Source organism: Mus musculus, chromosome 18, assembly GCF_000001635.26.
Source record: "Mus musculus strain C57BL/6J chromosome 18, GRCm38.p6 C57BL/6J".
In the NCBI taxonomy this organism is placed as follows: Eukaryota; Metazoa; Chordata; class Mammalia; order Rodentia; family Muridae; genus Mus; species Mus musculus.
The window spans coordinates 63,009,373-63,026,218 of NC_000084.6; the positions used below are offsets into that span (position 1 = coordinate 63,009,373).

General features: G+C 43.8%; 1 protein-coding gene across 9 annotated transcripts in view; it reads right to left on the reverse strand.

Annotated features, from left to right (window-relative positions):
- Window positions 1-840: 840 nt before the first annotated feature.
- Piezo2 (piezo-type mechanosensitive ion channel component 2) overlaps window positions 841-16,846 on the reverse strand; it is a 377,504-nt gene continuing 361,498 nt past the window's right edge. For 8 of the 9 annotated variants that reach the window (XM_006526169.4, XM_006526168.4, XM_006526173.4 and 5 more), the window contains 9 exons: window positions 15,040-15,198; window positions 13,026-13,173; window positions 11,772-11,960; window positions 11,245-11,337; window positions 9,819-9,991; window positions 8,153-8,281; window positions 6,368-6,447; window positions 3,258-3,441; window positions 841-2,428 (listed from right to left, as the gene is read on the reverse strand). In XM_006526169.4, coding sequence (XP_006526232.1) covers window positions 2,176-2,428; window positions 3,258-3,441; window positions 6,368-6,447; window positions 8,153-8,281; window positions 9,819-9,991; window positions 11,245-11,337; window positions 11,772-11,960; window positions 13,026-13,173; window positions 15,040-15,198 — 1,408 coding nt within the window. In that variant the 3' untranslated portion in view covers window positions 841-2,175. The remainder of the gene's footprint in view (window positions 2,429-3,257; window positions 3,442-6,367; window positions 6,448-8,152; window positions 8,282-9,818; window positions 9,992-11,244; window positions 11,338-11,771; window positions 11,961-13,025; window positions 13,174-15,039; window positions 15,199-16,846) is intronic. The other variant, XR_386006.4, reaches the window with a different exon arrangement.

The window sequence follows — 16,846 nt, forward strand, 5'->3', positions numbered from 1 at the left end:
GTATTGGAAGAGGGCCTCATATTCTACCACTGAGCCACAATTTTAAGCTTTTTAACTTTTAGTTTAGACAGTGCATCATCACCAAGTTGCTCAAGACAGCATTGAATTCACTCTGGACTGGTATATCGTCTTTTTCTGTTGGATATCAGGGTTAAAGACTGCATCTAGAGGACTATGGATAGTTCGAGTCTAGTACCAGAGGCTTAATCATTCCCTACACCCCATCCTTTCTTCTACATCTATATCCCAAACTATGACAGAACTACCCCTGTGCAGGAAGAGAAGAGAGAGATGCCGTAGACAGTTAGCAGATTATCTGGCTGAGCCACCCAAGCAGCAACCTTTGGGGTCCAGGAGGGTTTTATGCATTCTCATTAGTAGTTGAAGGCAAGGGGCTTGGAGTCTGAAGGTGAGCTGCTAGGTTTGTAAACTCTCATAAGTGACCCACTTATAGGACAGTTGCAAATTCTAGTTTCCTGGTGTCATTAGAGATCTACTACTAAGTGACTCGATTTTATGGCTGCCGTGGTGGACTGTAACAGTTTATGTTGTGAGGCTGTGGTTCAATGGGGACAACTGTATACTACTCATTTCTCCAGAAGATGCTAGACATTAATTAGTTGAGCTCTGCTATTAAAAAGTTTCCATAGCAACTGTCAGTGCTTCCCCTTTGTGAATTGCTTTGTCGCTCTTGTCCCTCCATAGCACCTATCTGACAAAGGAAATGGACAAGTGCTCTCTTATTTTGATTCTTAGCATGCTATATCGCGAGCAATCACTTTACCTCCTCCTTGCAGAGGACCAGCAGATGAAGGCATGCATAAATAGAGCACTCTTGGATGACTTTGCAAGATGTGCTTTATTTTAAGTCAGTCCTGAACCCAGAGTACACAGGAGTGGTTTTTGACATAGTCTAGCCCATTCAATGATTCTTCTCAGAAACAGCATTTTTTTTAATATTGAATGAAAAGTACATTTCAATCATAAATTTTCATGCTACAATGCTATCTCAATGAAGAGGTTGTATTCCCAATGATAATAATTTAAGAAAAAAGGCCATCATTATTTTATTTCCCCAAGCTCGATATACATATTTCTTTCATAATTATGAACTTAAAAAACCCGTCTTAGATGTAAAAATGTGAATCGGAATATGTAAACTCTTTGATATGCCTGAAAAACAGCAAGGAAAATGTCACACACTGGAAAAAACCACTGCCTTAAATCATGGAAATGGGAGGAAGCATGAGGGGATGGGGAGAGGTGGGGAGGGGCGATGGGGAGAGGCAGAAGAGCCCTGTGGCCTCAGTCACTGAAGTTACAAAGCCGAGGTGTTCCCATCAGGCTTAGCTGATCACTGCTGTCCTGTTGCTGTGGCAACAGGAGCCATCCGAAGCAGAATGATCACCACTACCTAGAGTGGTTACCACCCGACCTCACAAGCAGAGGTGTCCACGTAGTTGCTTTGCTGAGTGTTTTTTTTTTTTTCCTGAGAAGTCACTGGTGTTCAATAGAAAGATTTCTTACCAGTCTTCAGTTGAGATAAGGCAGTAGGAGTATCACTAATGTTATCTTTTTGCTTAGAATGAGGCTTGTCCTTCCAGCCACATCTTCTGGGTCCAGGGTCCCCTCTTTCCTCTTGAAACTCAGGCAGTGCTGCTGCCTCCTATTGCTGCTGCACATCTGGAGTGTGCTGAGGGTTCGTGGGGTCTCTGCTCAGCAGTTGCCCCAGCGGTGAGAAGAGCTATGTGTTGCACGTTGACCATGACGCCAGGAAAGGTGAGGACCCTGCAGAGTTAGACACAGGTGCCTTTCTCCAAGGGAAGGGACACTACTGGAACCTTTCCCATAACTGATTAAGAATGCAAGATACTCTTGACTAAAAACAAACAAACAAACAAAAACAAAACAAAACAAAAACCCAAAAAACAAAAAACCAAAACTCTAAAAGCAATGAGCCCTGATTTCAGAGACATGGGAGTACGGAGAACTTCAACAGCGCCTTCTTGTGTGAGGTGACTTGCATGAACAAGAAAATCAACTTCTTTCAGCCACCTGTCAGAAGAGAAATGGTTGCCGCCCAACTAGAAATGCTTAGCTCTTAGAGTATTGTGCTTTTCTTAAAAAAAAAAAAATTCAAATGTTAGCTTTATTTGCAGTCCAGGTCTTAAGTGATCAGTTTGTTTTTTCTCTAGTCCACTTGATCATGGTTTCTGGTGACCTGTACAGGAATATCAACTTGGCGTAGAGGTCTTCCTCCAGTTCCAACTCCCCTGTCTCCCTCACGAGGAATATATCTGTGCACAACTTCAAGATTCTGTCCACATTTGGAAGCTCTTCAAACATGATGGAATGAGAGATCCCACTGAAGAACTCACGAACAAATTTCCCAATTACAAGGACAACAGATGCATACAATCCCATGATACTGAAAGAGACAGCAAGGAGAAAATGATGAAGATGGTTAGAAAGACACGTTGTCTATGTTTTGACAAAATCCAACACAAGGTGTAGAAACACAATTGCACATACTCCTTTCAAAGTAGCTCTTTCCCCTCTGATAATCCTGTCCTGAGATCTTTCTTCCTTCCCCTCCCCTCCCCTCCCCTCCCCTCCCATCCCCTCCCCTCCCCTCCCCTCCCCTCCCCTTCTCTCTCTCTCTCTCTCTCTCTCTCTCTCTCTCTCTCTCTCTCTGGGTTTTTTTGAGACAGGGTTTCTCTGTATAGTCCTGGCTGTCCTGGAACTCATTCTGTAGACCAGGCTGGCCTCGAACTCAGAAATCTGCCTGCCTCTGCTTTCTGAGTGCTGGAATTAAAGGTATGTGCCACCACTGCCCAGCAAGGTTGACTTTAAATAATGAAATGCTGGATGGAATTTTATGTGGTTAATTCTGAAAAATGTAACATGAAAAGTGTACTTGTATCTTATGGGTGACTATAGATTAGATTGGATTGGATTGTGGTATTTAAGCACCAGAAGGTGACGTGGTCTGGATCTGTTCAAAACTGTAGTGTCTATTTGCTCCATTTGCAATGTAAGTCCAACAGTGGTACATTACACCAAATGGCATGAAACCATGCCATAACATGGAAGGCAGTCTTTGGACCTCTTGTCCCTGTGTTTTGAAATGAAAGACCATTGCTTTGTGGCTTTTAATAGTGTAGAAACACAACTCAACCCCTAGGAGGGAAAACGCAGCTATTCCAACTTCACAGTATTCAGATATTAGAACTGTTAATCATTATATGACACCTTACCCATAGCCAGCCAAGAAGCCTAGACTTGGAGGGCTGACTTTGTCATTGAAGACCACCAGTTCCAAGGCTTGGGACCCCTGGTTGAATATCCTACTTCCGGTCAGGTTGAGAACCCACCACTCACTATTGGACTTTGTGACATTGTCTCTGAACAAAATGATGGTGATATTCATGAAATTATTTTCTGGAAGGGGAGAAAGACAAAAAATGAAGGCAGCATGAGGGTCTCAGGACTTGATGCAAATTACAAGTTCCCAGATGGCAAAACCCAGTTGACATGTAGTATGCAATTCCAGAACGTGAGAGGCACAGGGACATGGCAAAGGTAAGTGGAGAGAAAGTGGGCACCAAGAATGCTCAGATGAGAGTTCTGTCACTGTCGCACATGTGTAGAACAGCCTAACCACAGAGAGTGATGAGGGTCCACCCTCTAAGAGGCTAAGCTAATCTTTCCAGAGATAAGAGTGTTTGCCCAGATCTGCAACATCAATCTTTGGTGCAACTGATCCATTTATAGTGCCAGCACTTCCCAAGTATCTCACTAGGAGGAAGGCATTAACTATACCACTTGGTGAAGGTTTCTAGAATGACACATAATAGTGTTCCTTATTCTAATAGGAAAAGACTGTGTACACGATTATGGCCATGTGACAACTTGCGCAGGGCCAGGATTGTCAAGATCTATCCCTTTGGAGAGAGTCACTTTGATGGTGGAATCTGTAAGTGCTTAAAGAAGAAATAGCACAAGAGCCAAGTTTTGCTGACTCCAATAGGTAGCAGGAGGGTGTGGGGTGTTCCTTTTAGGAAAAACTGATAGCAAATAAAACAAAACAAGAAATCAACAACCAAAAAACCAAAACTCTAAAAGCAGTGAGCCCTGATTTCAAAGACATGGGAGTATAGAGAACTTCAATGGCGCCTTCTTGTTTGAGGTAGCTATAACACCCATAGTTTGGTCAGTGGTTGTTCTTGTTGGTGCATAAAGAAAAAGCTAGAGGAGGAACAAGAGACAGGGTAAATAGAAGCTTGGCGTTCCACAGAGTAGATTTTCCTAGGATTTCTTCCTTGCATTTGCAGGGACAAACAGGTATACTCTAACTGTGGGGAATGGGTCATCAATATTTCATGGTAGGAGTTTTGATTTTTAGGACTATAGAACAGTGACTTTTGGATGGAGGAATATATGGATGGGTAACTGAATAACTATTGGATGGAGGAACACACAAATGGGTAGATTGATGGGCATGTGGAGAAATGGATGATGTATGTGTAGGTGAGTAGGTGGATGGATGGATGGATGGATGGATGGATGGATGGATGGGTGGATGTGTGGGTAAATGGGTGGTGGATGGGTAGGTGGCTGAATTGATGTGTGTATGGGTAAGTGTATGGATTGCTGTCTGGGTGTGTAGGTAAATAGTTAGATTGTGAATGGATGAGTAGGTAAAAGGATGAGTAGGTGGGTGGGTAAATGGATGGATAGATGGCTATGTGGGGTGATGTATGAGCAGATGGACAAAGAAAGATGAATGGTAGAAACTCAGTAAAGATAAACTCTTTGTCAAGTAAGACTATGATTAATCAAGGACAACTTTCTTGAAGAGTAATAACTATGGTATTCAAGACCAGAGACAGTCACAAGCAGGACCATCCTGCCCTGGGTTGAGAGAGTTTTAGGTCTGGATCTAGGTTTACTGAGTATGTGCTCCAATGTGTCACCCATACCTTAGGTATCGGTCTCTTCAGATGTACACTGAAGTTAACTATCAGTTAGTGCTATACATGCCTATGGTGACAGTGGCTGAGTGGAAGGGAGGGAAGGATCTGTAAAGGGGTGGATGGAATTCTATGATATTGCAGGCTGGAAGACAGGGGGCTGGGAGTGGAGCGTGGAGAGGGACTAGCCTTGGAAAAGGAGAGAGGACACGGTTCTCTTTGAACCTGCAGAGAAGGAAGAAGGACCTTGTGATATAAGATGTTTATTAAGGAGGGGAAACATCGTCCTCAGGAGCATCCACTGGGTTGGGTTTAATCTGCTCTTTCAGATGGCCAGTAGGGAGGCAATCTATTGAAACAGTAGCAGGGAGGAGCTTGACAAATCACGTGGTCACTTGTGAAGGATCCATTTGTTGGCTCAGGCTAAAACACTTATCACCATTTCTGTTTTAAAGGGAGATACAAAATCTCCCCATGCACTTTTGAGTTACTTACAACAGCATGCTCATTTCTTGTTGATGAGGAATTGTTGGTGCATTGGTGGCTTTGACTCACTATGGCCATCTCCATGGAAGATCTTAATTGCTCACCAGCCGAATGTGAGCATCATGGAGCCCAGTCTCCAGTACCCACCATGGTGCCTGGTGCCTAGTGCAGAGTGCCTCATCCAGATTGGTGAATGAACACACACTGGGTACCTGCACTGTACTTCACCATCATCAAAAGGACCAGTGACTTCAGGAGATGAAGTCAAACAATTCTAAGTAAAATACAGTCATTCCGTGACAGGATATGGACTGATACAAAGTTGTCATCACACCAACGTCAGAGTCACCTGAACCCAGATGAAACTTGTTGGCTAGTAACCAGGTTCAGTGGAGTATACTGCTATACATAAGTGTTATACAGGTATGCAGTCTGATTAACAGGAGTATCGTGGGGCATATCTCTGTCACCCAAAGCAACAGCTTCCCCCCATCACTCTTATTCTAGAAAAGTTCAAAGACTAAAACCCATTATCGGTATGTATGTGCTAACCCTGGGGCTTGATCAAGCATTCCTCATGCTGTTTTTATTGTTTTAAGTGGGAGAAACCATCACGTTTACCAATGTGTGAGAGAGACACTTCTCCATAAGCAGTCTGGTTGCTCAGAGAATGAAGTAAGCAAAGTGATAAAACATGGGTATGGATCAGTCAGGGCCTTTGCTCAATGAGGAGAAGGCAAGGAAGAACACGGCTTACAGGCATGTCAGTGATTGCTCTGGGCTATGGTTCTCGTACTGTGCAGTAAGACATAACTAGAAGGCAGTTTGATGAGTATTCAAAGTGCAGACTTCTAAAAGGGAATAAAAAGCAAGATTTGCTCAGCTCTGAAGTGGTTTCCCATCCTTACCAGACAGAAGCTGTTTTATAGGCTTTGAGTTTGAATCGCTGGGTGCCTTCACATAGTATGGGTAGATCTTCTCTATTGTCCTGCACATGAGAAAATAAAGACAGGAACGTAGGTCATCTCCACACCTAAGATTGGTGTTTCTGTTGTTATTCTGACCTTATAACAAATAATGATCAAGCCCTCATACTACAATATATTGTATACCCATCTTAATTAATGAGACTTTATTATAACCACAGTGCACTAAACCTGAGGGTCCATGGGTTCTATCCAGACATACATGTAACTTCCAATACATGCAGCTGGTAAGTAGCTGCTGGTCTTTCTTACATGTGTGACCTGTTACCGAAAGAAGGACTTCCCCACCCCCCACCCCCCATCCCCCTACCCCCACCCCCCCACCCCCCACCCACCTCCCCGGCCAGGATATATTAGCAGTTCTCTTCAGTGGTGAATTCTTTTCGGACTTTTATTTATTTATTTACTTATTTATTTACTTATTTATTTATTTAAATTTCAAAAGTGCCTATGGTCAAGAAGAATACATGGTTGATCCTGTGAAGATCGAGTGTGAGAACGGACCCTAAGTTTTGTTTGTCGCCTACAAGTTGCTTCACTGCATGTTCTTATCTGGAAATAGCGTGTGTATGTGGGAGAGGGGGTGAGGATGGGGGTGGGGGTGGGGGTGGAGCATTGATGATCTTTAGGAGCTCCTGAACATCAGGGACTCATGAAGGCAAGGAGCGAAGAATCCAGATGACTATCTTCTAGTAAACTTCATGGTCAGTTCATCAGCAGGGGTCCATGGCAGCCTAGAGTCCAAAGCTGGGGAAGCTCCCAGTGGACATGTGGGATGCTCTGTCAGTTTTGGTCTATGGCATCCGTCCTCTGTTGGTTCTTATTTAGCTCATGTTTCCCCCACTCTCCACTAACTGTCTGTTACCCATTGTCTTCTTGCTTATCTTCCCACCCCACTCAGGCAGTTTGACATTCAGCCACCCTGGGACAAGAGTCCTAAGAGGAAGGGGTCGGGGTCTGTCCTTAGCTTGTGGTGATTAGACTCAGATAGGACCTCGGAGATATAAAGTCAGTCAGGGCTCGGTAAGCCAGGAGACTGAGGCAGTGAAGGGCAGGCGACAATCCTGGTGGTAATCTATGAAGCAATCTCCAGCCTGTTTCCTTCTTTTGAAAATCACTGGTTGCCTAGATCCAGCAGTAGGCATGAGGACAGAAAGCCTAGATCATTTAAGTCAAGTCTTTGTCCCACCCTTCTAAGGCAGTGACCTTTGGGCAGGAAATGCAGCAACACTAGCTCATGGTGTGATGGGCAGGTAGATCTAGGAGGACCTGAGGAGTTTCTACACGTCTAGACACATGGGAATCAGTGCAGTGGTACCCAGTGGATGGAGAATAGGGCCCAAGGACTGAGGGAGAGAGAGAGCCGCCTTGCAGTGAGCATTGGTCACAGAGAGTGGAAGAACAGTGAGTGTGCTTTGTGCTAGGAGGAGGGCAGGCCAATATTTTACCATGAATGGAATGTCCGTGGAACCAGCCCCACACTAACTGTCATTAACAACATATGAATAGCAGAATAGCAGGGAAAGTGGAGAAAGGGTCCTGTGATGGGAACTGACATGAACTAATTCTCGCAAAATGGAGCCTAACAATTAAGGCTCACTTGCATTCTCAAAGAAGCCGGGTTACTTTAGGAATCTCTACAGAGATGTTTTTGTCATGAGCCTCGCATTCTGATGAAAGCTGTATTCACAGGGTACCACAACTTACACTGGCGTGTTTGAACTTTCTGTGTCATTGCCAGCAATCATTTTAGCTATGCTATTCCGTGTTGCGACCGCAAGAGGGAAAGAAAGCTTATCCGTTGCTATTTCGGCTTTTGCACCCAAAGTCATGTTTCTGTGAAAGAAGGAATGAGGGAAAAAAAAAGCTTAATGTTAGCGATTGCTTTGCAGTCCAGAAGAGAGATTCATAGACATTGGTCTCACTTTTGTATCTCATGGCCTTTTCAGTGGGGCCAGATTTTTCCATTCCAACCTTCCCGGCCACCCTACCTCCATCTCCACCCTTTTAAGAGCCAAAGTAATAAGACTGAGGGAGACCACAATCCCATACATAAGACAGAACAGGGGACCAAGCAGCAGGTGTTAGGAATTTCAGACACCAGGGATGTCAGTCTCTATGATGACCAGCAGAGCCAGGTTTAAAAAACAAAAACAAAAACAAAAACAAACAAACAAACAGTGTCTAATCAGAAGTGATTTCTCTTCTTGTTGTTGGGATTGGTGGCTCTTCATAACAAAGGATAGAAGCCAAGTTTATAGCCACTGGTACAAATTGGAATTGAGGGATTGGAGACATTAAGGAGAAAATGAGGTTACAGAGAGCATTCTGAACGACCTCTTGGAAATAGCATTTTCCAATTTTCTTGTGAGTTCATTTTAGATCCTAAGATTTCCTCTGAACTTGTCATGGTTCCTTCATTTTTGCTAGTTTTTTTGTTTGTTTGTTTGTTTGTTTGTTTTTTGCAAGGTTTCACTCAGTAGTACAGGACTAGCTGCAATGTGTTGCTCAGGCTGCTCTCCAACTCATGGAAATTCTCCTGCCTCCACCTTCTCATTGTTAGAATCATAGGTTGAGCTACTATGATTTTTTAAAAAAAACCACGAAGTTCAAGTTGTGTTTTTCTGCAGGTGGACCACCTGGGGTTCTGGTTTTTAAAACTGATAAAGGAAACTAAGTAACTCTGTTCTGTTGTGCTGAGAACTCCAAATGCACCCGACTAAAGCACCAGGTGAAATGTCTGGATGCAAAAACCTTCAGCAAGACACAATTTATCCAAACAAAAGCCAAGTCAGGCCATGTGCTCAGGCTTGGCTCTGGTGGGGAGTGCGTGGGACTTCATTTGGGTCTCCTGTTTCTAGGACTCAAATCTCACACCCACAGAACAGATCTCCATTGGAGCAGGGGTGGGGGTGGGAGTGTCCAAGTCTTCAAACACTGTGGTCCTCTGGTTCTCAGATTAAACTTCTGTGGAGCTCTCAGGACACACGGCACTGTTTATTTTCTAAACCATTCTTTCCATTCGCTACTTTTCTGTCTTACTAGCAAATTTCATTCATTGCTGTCCCCTCCTAAAAGAAACACACAAGCAAACAACCCTCCCACTTCCACCCCACCCACAAAAAAAAAAAAAACAAGAAACAAAGAAAGAAAGAACCCAAAACAATTAAAAGAAGACCAAAACAATTAAAACAAGACACTTTACTCAGGTCATTGGTTCCTAGGAAAGCCATATTTCATAAACAAACTGTGAATTTCAACATCAATGGCAAGTGACTGAGCATCAAGCCCCTGTGAGCGGTGCTTCTGGTTTCTCCCCCAGCCTGAGGTAAGGTTAGGAAAAGGGAAGGATGCATGGAAACACAGTAACTACCTCTGGATACTCCATGAAAAAACAACAGAGAAGCAACTATTGGGGTCGGTGAGCTCCTGTATCATTTTCTGCTTACTGGGAGGGCTGATGGTCCACAAAGAATTCGAGTTCCCTTCCAGTTCTGCTACTGTTACGTCTTCCCTTTCATAGTTCTCCAGAAATTGCATTGCGCCCTGAATGCACACAAATACACACACGTAAATGGAATCTGTTCACCATGCTCATAAAGGAAGCACTGCTCTTTCTTTTAGCTGATTTTCGCCAAGCGGTCTCCCTAGGAATAAATGAACATGGGGTGCCCGACGTGTTGGGTTCCCAAGGCAGCTCCCACCGCCTGCCCAACAGGTATTTAGCCATCCTTATCAATCAACAAAGGAGAACCTCATGAGTCACATCAGGTTTCCCCATTGCCATGGAAACCATGAACCAAGGAAGCATGGCCTCCTTGCAGGAGACAAGGTTTAATCCACTTAGGCCCCATCCTAAGGGATGCTGATTGTCAGGATTAGTTTTGCTGCCATGGCTATTGAGGCATATTTTAAGCAGATCAGATGACTTGATCAATTTTCATAAATCACTTGTGAAACTGTCTTTATGCGGAAAACCATGTCATTATACTATTGGAATGCAAACTACAGAAAAATGATGACCACCAGATACAATCCGACCACCAGATACCACCAGTGTAATATGTGCCCAGGGATACATTTCTTTTGGTTTAACATTTTAAAATATAATAGTCAGATTCTTTAAAAAAAAAAACCTTTGTTTTACTTGAGAACTTGTCATATAACTCATAGGATCCTTAAAGGCATTTTATTACAAGAGAAATTGCTTGGGAAATCTTCACTGGATAGCAAAGTGTGTAACATAGATATGGTCAGAACCATATCATAGATATGGTGTAACATAGATATGGTCAGAAGTGTGGGCCTTTGTTTTCAGTATGGCTGCTAGGAACCCATCCAATCAGATCCATGCAATATATTTGTATCATTTCCTTCACCAATCAGGTTTTTATTTTGTTTTTTAACACTCGGATCGCTTTAGTTTCTGCTATCAAAAACAACAGGCTCTTAAGCAAGTACCCACCCAGCACTTTCCCATAGTTTGAATTCATTTCTTAACTCAAGGTTCCCAGAACAGGCAGGCCAATGAAAGATCAATACTACTACAGTTTAAAAACTGTATGCATTTGTTTAAATGAGTAAAACCATGCTGAACTTTTGTTAAAATTAATTAAGCTTGTGTTTGCTATCACTTATGCTTTCTAATATTGTCAAAGTAGTTGGTGGGAAGCCAGGTGCCATGTGTGGCTGACGATCTGCTCAGCACCAGGAGGCACAAGCAAAGCCACCCAGCCACCCGACAAGCGGCAAGAGAGCCTATGCGGTGGTCTTCAGAGAGTTTGGCATACATTACTTACACTGTTGGGGCCGAAAGATTTTAGAAATTCATTATACTTTGAATTATCCATAACTTTCAGCTGGCTTTGCTGGGCGCTCATTGTGAAGATAGGCTGGAAAACAAAGGTACAGGGTACAGGTCAGCATCACGTGACACTTCCCGGCATGGGGGATAAAAGACACATTTCCACAGTTGTATACTACTGATGCTGCAGAGGCAGTTAGCTTCAGAGAGCTCCTTTTGCACTGAGAAGTTCTGTGCTCAAAACGAACGGACCACTCTTGGCTTGTCGTTGCTGGTGGTGGTTGCTGTTACTGCTTACCGTGCTAGAGATCAAACCCAGGGCCTTGCATAGCCTCAGCAAATGGAACTACCCTGCCTCCAAGTTCCTACACTTTCCTTCATTATAACACAAGTCTGCTGATCGGTGAACATTTAGATCAAGGCTCTGGTGTTGCGAACCATCACTCCACATCCTAGTCAGGGCTCTCATGCATAGATGCTGCATTAGGAAAAGTTCTGGAACATGGAAGAAAGCTAGATCACCTGATAACCTCCCAGGGTAATTGTGACGGACACATCCAGGGGTTGGTTGATAACCCCTGCGACAGATTTGATCAAAGACATGAAGAGCAGAGGAAACCAGACGATACAGATGAGAAGGACGATGATCATGCCGCCCATGCCGTACTTCACGGCTTTCTTCTTCTTCTGACCCCTGGGTTGAGGGTATCTCTGCAACACAAGGGTTTAGCAAGACTTAGCAGGTGCCTGAGAGAGGGTGCAGGAGGGAGGCTCAGGTAAGGATGAGTGGTTCCCTCTCAGCCCTGGAGAACTCACACTTAGTCCTGACTCCTCTCTACCTTGTTCCGACATGGGGCAGAAACCTCATCCCAGTCAGCTGGGTGCCAAGCTGTCCCAAAGCTCACGATAGATCTTGAGCCTCCCTTCCTCCTGGTGAGTTCCAGGAGGTGCTCTCCGGCAAAGCATCTGTTTAAAGTGTGCCATCTTGGGTCTCTCTCTTACGTTCTTCTGAGTATATTTCTTGCTCTTTAACAGAAATCTCCAGCCCTGCTTCATGGCAAAGTCCTGACATTCTTTTTTTTTTTTTTTTTTTGGCATCAAAGCCACAAATTTCGGGCTCAGCTCAAGCTGAAGTCCCTAAAAGTTTAGAGCAATTCTTTAGTGGCAGTGTGGAAGTGTGCACTAACAAGCTCCTTCAATTCCATAAACCCCATAAACAAATGTGCCTCCTGACTAACGGTAGAGCTCTCTGGCCAGGGGAAGCTGGGGATGCACTGTAGATGTTAGGCACATTATAAGAGCCTCTTCCAAAGAGACCTCTCTGAGGTAAGACAGGCTTTGGCTAATGTTGGTTGTATGTTTCTGTCACCATATCTACACAATATAATGTATACATCATATACATTATATATGTATGCATCATATACACCAATATACCAGATATCCTGGTTCCATCCAATGACCTTTAAGAATATCCAATAAAGCTAATCTATATTTAAACTTAATAGACACCTAATAGAATAACATTTTCTTTAACAGAGAGTTTAAAGTTCCCATACCAACATCTGGATGCTGTTGCCAACGACAGCAACAATGACTTTAAAACCTCCAACCGTATTGGGTTGGAAATCAGTGTTGTATTTCTGGCTCACGGCAGGTTGTGTCCCCTGCCTCCATCCATCTGGCCACAAGCCATGCAGTATCCATGTTAATCTTGTAACAGACCTGCGCTCGAGGGCGGCAGGCAGGACAGAGGCACTTCCATCTGCTCTTTACCTTTTCCGACTCTCGCCAGCACTTTAAGATAAAAATGTGCGCGTAAATGTCCTCCACACAAATCCAGCTGGAGAGGCTCAGGGTTGTATCTGTCCACACCCAATCCATCACAGCCCGCAGCTCAGTCAGAAATGGGACCAGGCGGAACCTGCCGGGAACCACAGCTGGTCAGACGGACAGACATTTGGAGGATGGTCCCACTGTATACCTCACCCCAGGAGGTCGTGCCACAATCTGTGTAAAGCATTATCAGTTAAGAAAAACTCTCAAGGTGACCCTCACAGTGAAACCCAACTGGGAACACAACTGCTCCACGTTATACATTGACCATACGGACTGAGAGTTTTCACTCCTGTTTTCTTCGACAGTGTAACTCACCGGGATTTCGTCGTCAAAGAATATTGAAGTTGATTCTGTTTCTCTCACATGTGTTTGTATTAAAAAAAATCAGTTGGGCAGAGGCTATTTGAGTTACTGTGGCTTTGCTGATGGATGAATCAGTAGAGTGTACACCTGGTTAAGATGAGAGCAAATGGGGGAAGGCAGAAGGACCAGGCAGTGTCGCTGGAGCCAGAGAAAGGACTCACCATCGGTGGCTTGTTGGGTTAACAAGTCTAACTGCTTCGGCCCAAGCCTATGGTTTTTGAGTTGAGTTGTATTGAGGAATGGGCTAGCCTAAGTTGTATTGAGGAATGGGCTAGCCTAAGCTCCAGAAGGCTCTGAGGACTATTCACTGGTCTTTGAACGTAAAGGGTTTCTCTCAGGCTGGGAAGCTGGGCATATTCTAAGATCCCCACAGCAGTTTTGTTATAATGCAGACCCCCTGCCCTGGGCTACTTCAGCTCTACAGACTAAATAGTAAGCAAATCCCTGGGGGAAAACATCAGGCCCAGGCCTAGGGTGGAACATGTGACTGATTACAACATCGGAGTGGGCCCAACCTTTCTTCTGAACTATCACCAGGACTCGGGGCTAGCGCCATGGAGGCACCAGCTCTGCCTACAGCTACCTTACCTCTTAAAACGTGGTGTAACTTTTGCAGGAATACCAGGGTATGCTACTATGGAAACCATCATGTGGAGGAAGTACTGTAGCTTGTTTGATGAGCTAACCACCAGAAACAGGCAGCACGGGGCCACCTAGGGTTCTTCATGGATGAGTTCCTTGTACGCAAAGAACTCCAGGTGCATTCTGGGATGGTTCAGATTCCCGTCCATCATTCTGTTTTATTATGTCCAGAAATATATTCATGCTTAAGGACTAGATATGTTTACTTCACTCCCTGTCTTATTGCTTGAGAAATCCACACTTGCGTATAATGTGATTTCATCTAATTCACCTTTCATTTCCTCCCCTATAATTCCTCCTCTGTATCATCGAATTTTTCCCACCCAATTCCATGAGTTGTTTCATTTTTAAACTCATGGAGCCAACTTAGTGCAGTCTCTATAAGCGTGTGTTTAAAATCATCTACTGGAGCATGGGTAGTCTCCCAGGACCCACACCCTTGAAGAAAACTTAGTCTTAGTCTCCCAGTTGTCATCAATTGCCAATAGCAACTCAGCTAAGGGACCCGTGCTCTTGCTCCAAGCTGAGACATTGTCTGGGCTGATCTTATTTGGGTCTTGTGCATACTGCTGTTACAATTGTGGTGAGCTCATAGGTACAACTGCCTTGCTGTGTCCAGAAAATACTGTTTTGTTGTAGACACCCACTGCCTCTGGCTTTTAGAACCTTTCTGCCATGCTCTCCTTTGGTGATCCCGGAGCTTCGGCAAGAGGGATATTTGTACTTTTTAATCCCCAAACATTATCATGGTAAGTAGGCAAGTTCCTATCGTGAAAATGATCCAAGTCTGGGTAATTCTAGGGAGACTACCTGGCAGGTACTCAGTGAGTGTTGCCAACATTGTAAGAGCTTCAGGGTGCCTTACGCCCTTGCTTCCTTGTGGAAGACACACACCAATTTCCCATCTCGTCCCCTCCACGGGTGACAGGCAAGACAGTGTCCTCACCCTTGAAACAAGAAGAGGTTGACGTAATTGTAGCTCTTTGTGAGGAAGTTCCCGAGCACACGGGTTGGGTAGCCACAGCGGATTTGATAGGCAGACAGCCCAAAGTACACACACTTCACAAAGTACCAAAGCTGTGCCACCAGGTTCTGGCTGAATTTCCTAAAAGGCAGAATTACAGAAGGTGAAGGCATGGCGTATTTCCTTATACAGAAGTCAACAGCTCAAAACAGAAGACACATAAATGTCCCCTCTACTCCTTAGGATAATTCTGAAGAATTCTCTACCGAGTGGATTACTCCCAAATTGAAAATATAACAAAAAAGAAAAAAAAAAGCCTTAATTCTGTGACTGGAGCATCCTCGGTCATCATGAAGTTGTTAAGACGGTGATTACATTAAATTACTATTAACTGAATTCATCAATAAACATTTTCATACGGCATATGTGATACAGGTGCTGTAGTCCAAATTAAAGTGTAATCGTCAAGAAATTACAGTTTAACTTCAAACGACCCACAATTTGGAATATATAGCAGAAACCATTCTGAGACAACTTTATGTATCAGGAAAAACTCATCAGCTGCCTTGTGCATCAAATTTGGTGTATTTCTTCGATTTAAATTATAAATAGTAATAAATATACTATAAGCTAACAAATATGCTTCCGAAATATTCTTCTAGGAGCAATATTTATACAGAATAGCTGCCTTACCTAATCGTTTGATGTGAGATATGTTCTCTGACTATGCCAAATGTAAATGTTACTGGACTGTTACAGTGTGTCCTCATAACAGTATCTTTTTCATTTTATCTATTTTAGAATCAGGAAAGTCTTCCCAATTGATTTTTCCTTTAGAGCACTCCCAATTTCACACTGTATTGTTCTACAGTAATAACTACCATGGGACTAACTGGAAAGACCAGAGGCCAGGTCGTCCAATGAGCTATGGCCATCTAAAGTTCAGGACACTTTGGATTTCCTCTTTGTGTGCTATATCTGAGTCAGTTGCCTTATGTGGTGTGAAAATATTAGCCATCCCAATCTACAGATTGTACATATGACTCGACTAAGGATGACTGCTGTTTGGACAAAAGATCAAACTTGTTATCTGAACATGAGAATGGTGTACTGGCTGATTTTGTGTGTCAACTTGACACAAGCTGGAGTTATCACAGAGAAAGGAGCCTCCCTTGAGGAAATGCCTCCATGAGGTCCAGCTGTAAGGCATTTTCTCAATTAGTGATCAAGGGTGGGAGGGCCCATTGAGGGTGGTGCCATCCCTGGGCTGGTAGTCTTGGGTTCTATAAGAAAGCAAGCCAGTAAGAAACATCCCTCCATGGCCTCTGCATCAACTCCTGCTTCCTGACCTGCTTGACTTCCAGTCCTGACTTCCTTTGGTGATGAACAGCAATGTGGAAGTATAAGCTGAATAAACCCTTTCCTCCTCAACTTGCTTCTTGGTCATCATGTTTTGTGCAGAATAGAAACCCTGATTAAGGGAGATGGTTATAAACACTTGAAGATGTTTAAAACAGCCGGTGACATTAAGAGGGAGCGTTTCCAAATGGACTCTAAATGCGGTATCGTTGACTTGGGAACATGACTGTTCAAGCCAATGGCAGAGAGATCTACACTATGCTGTATACATGCATTCTGATCTATTTAATAAAAACTTCAGCCCTACTATCTTAGTCAGGGTTTCTATTCCCGGACAAAACATGATGACCAAGAGACAACTTGGGGAGGCTACACTTCCACTTCCACATTGCTGTTCATCATCAAAGGAAGTCAGGGCTGGAGCTCAAGC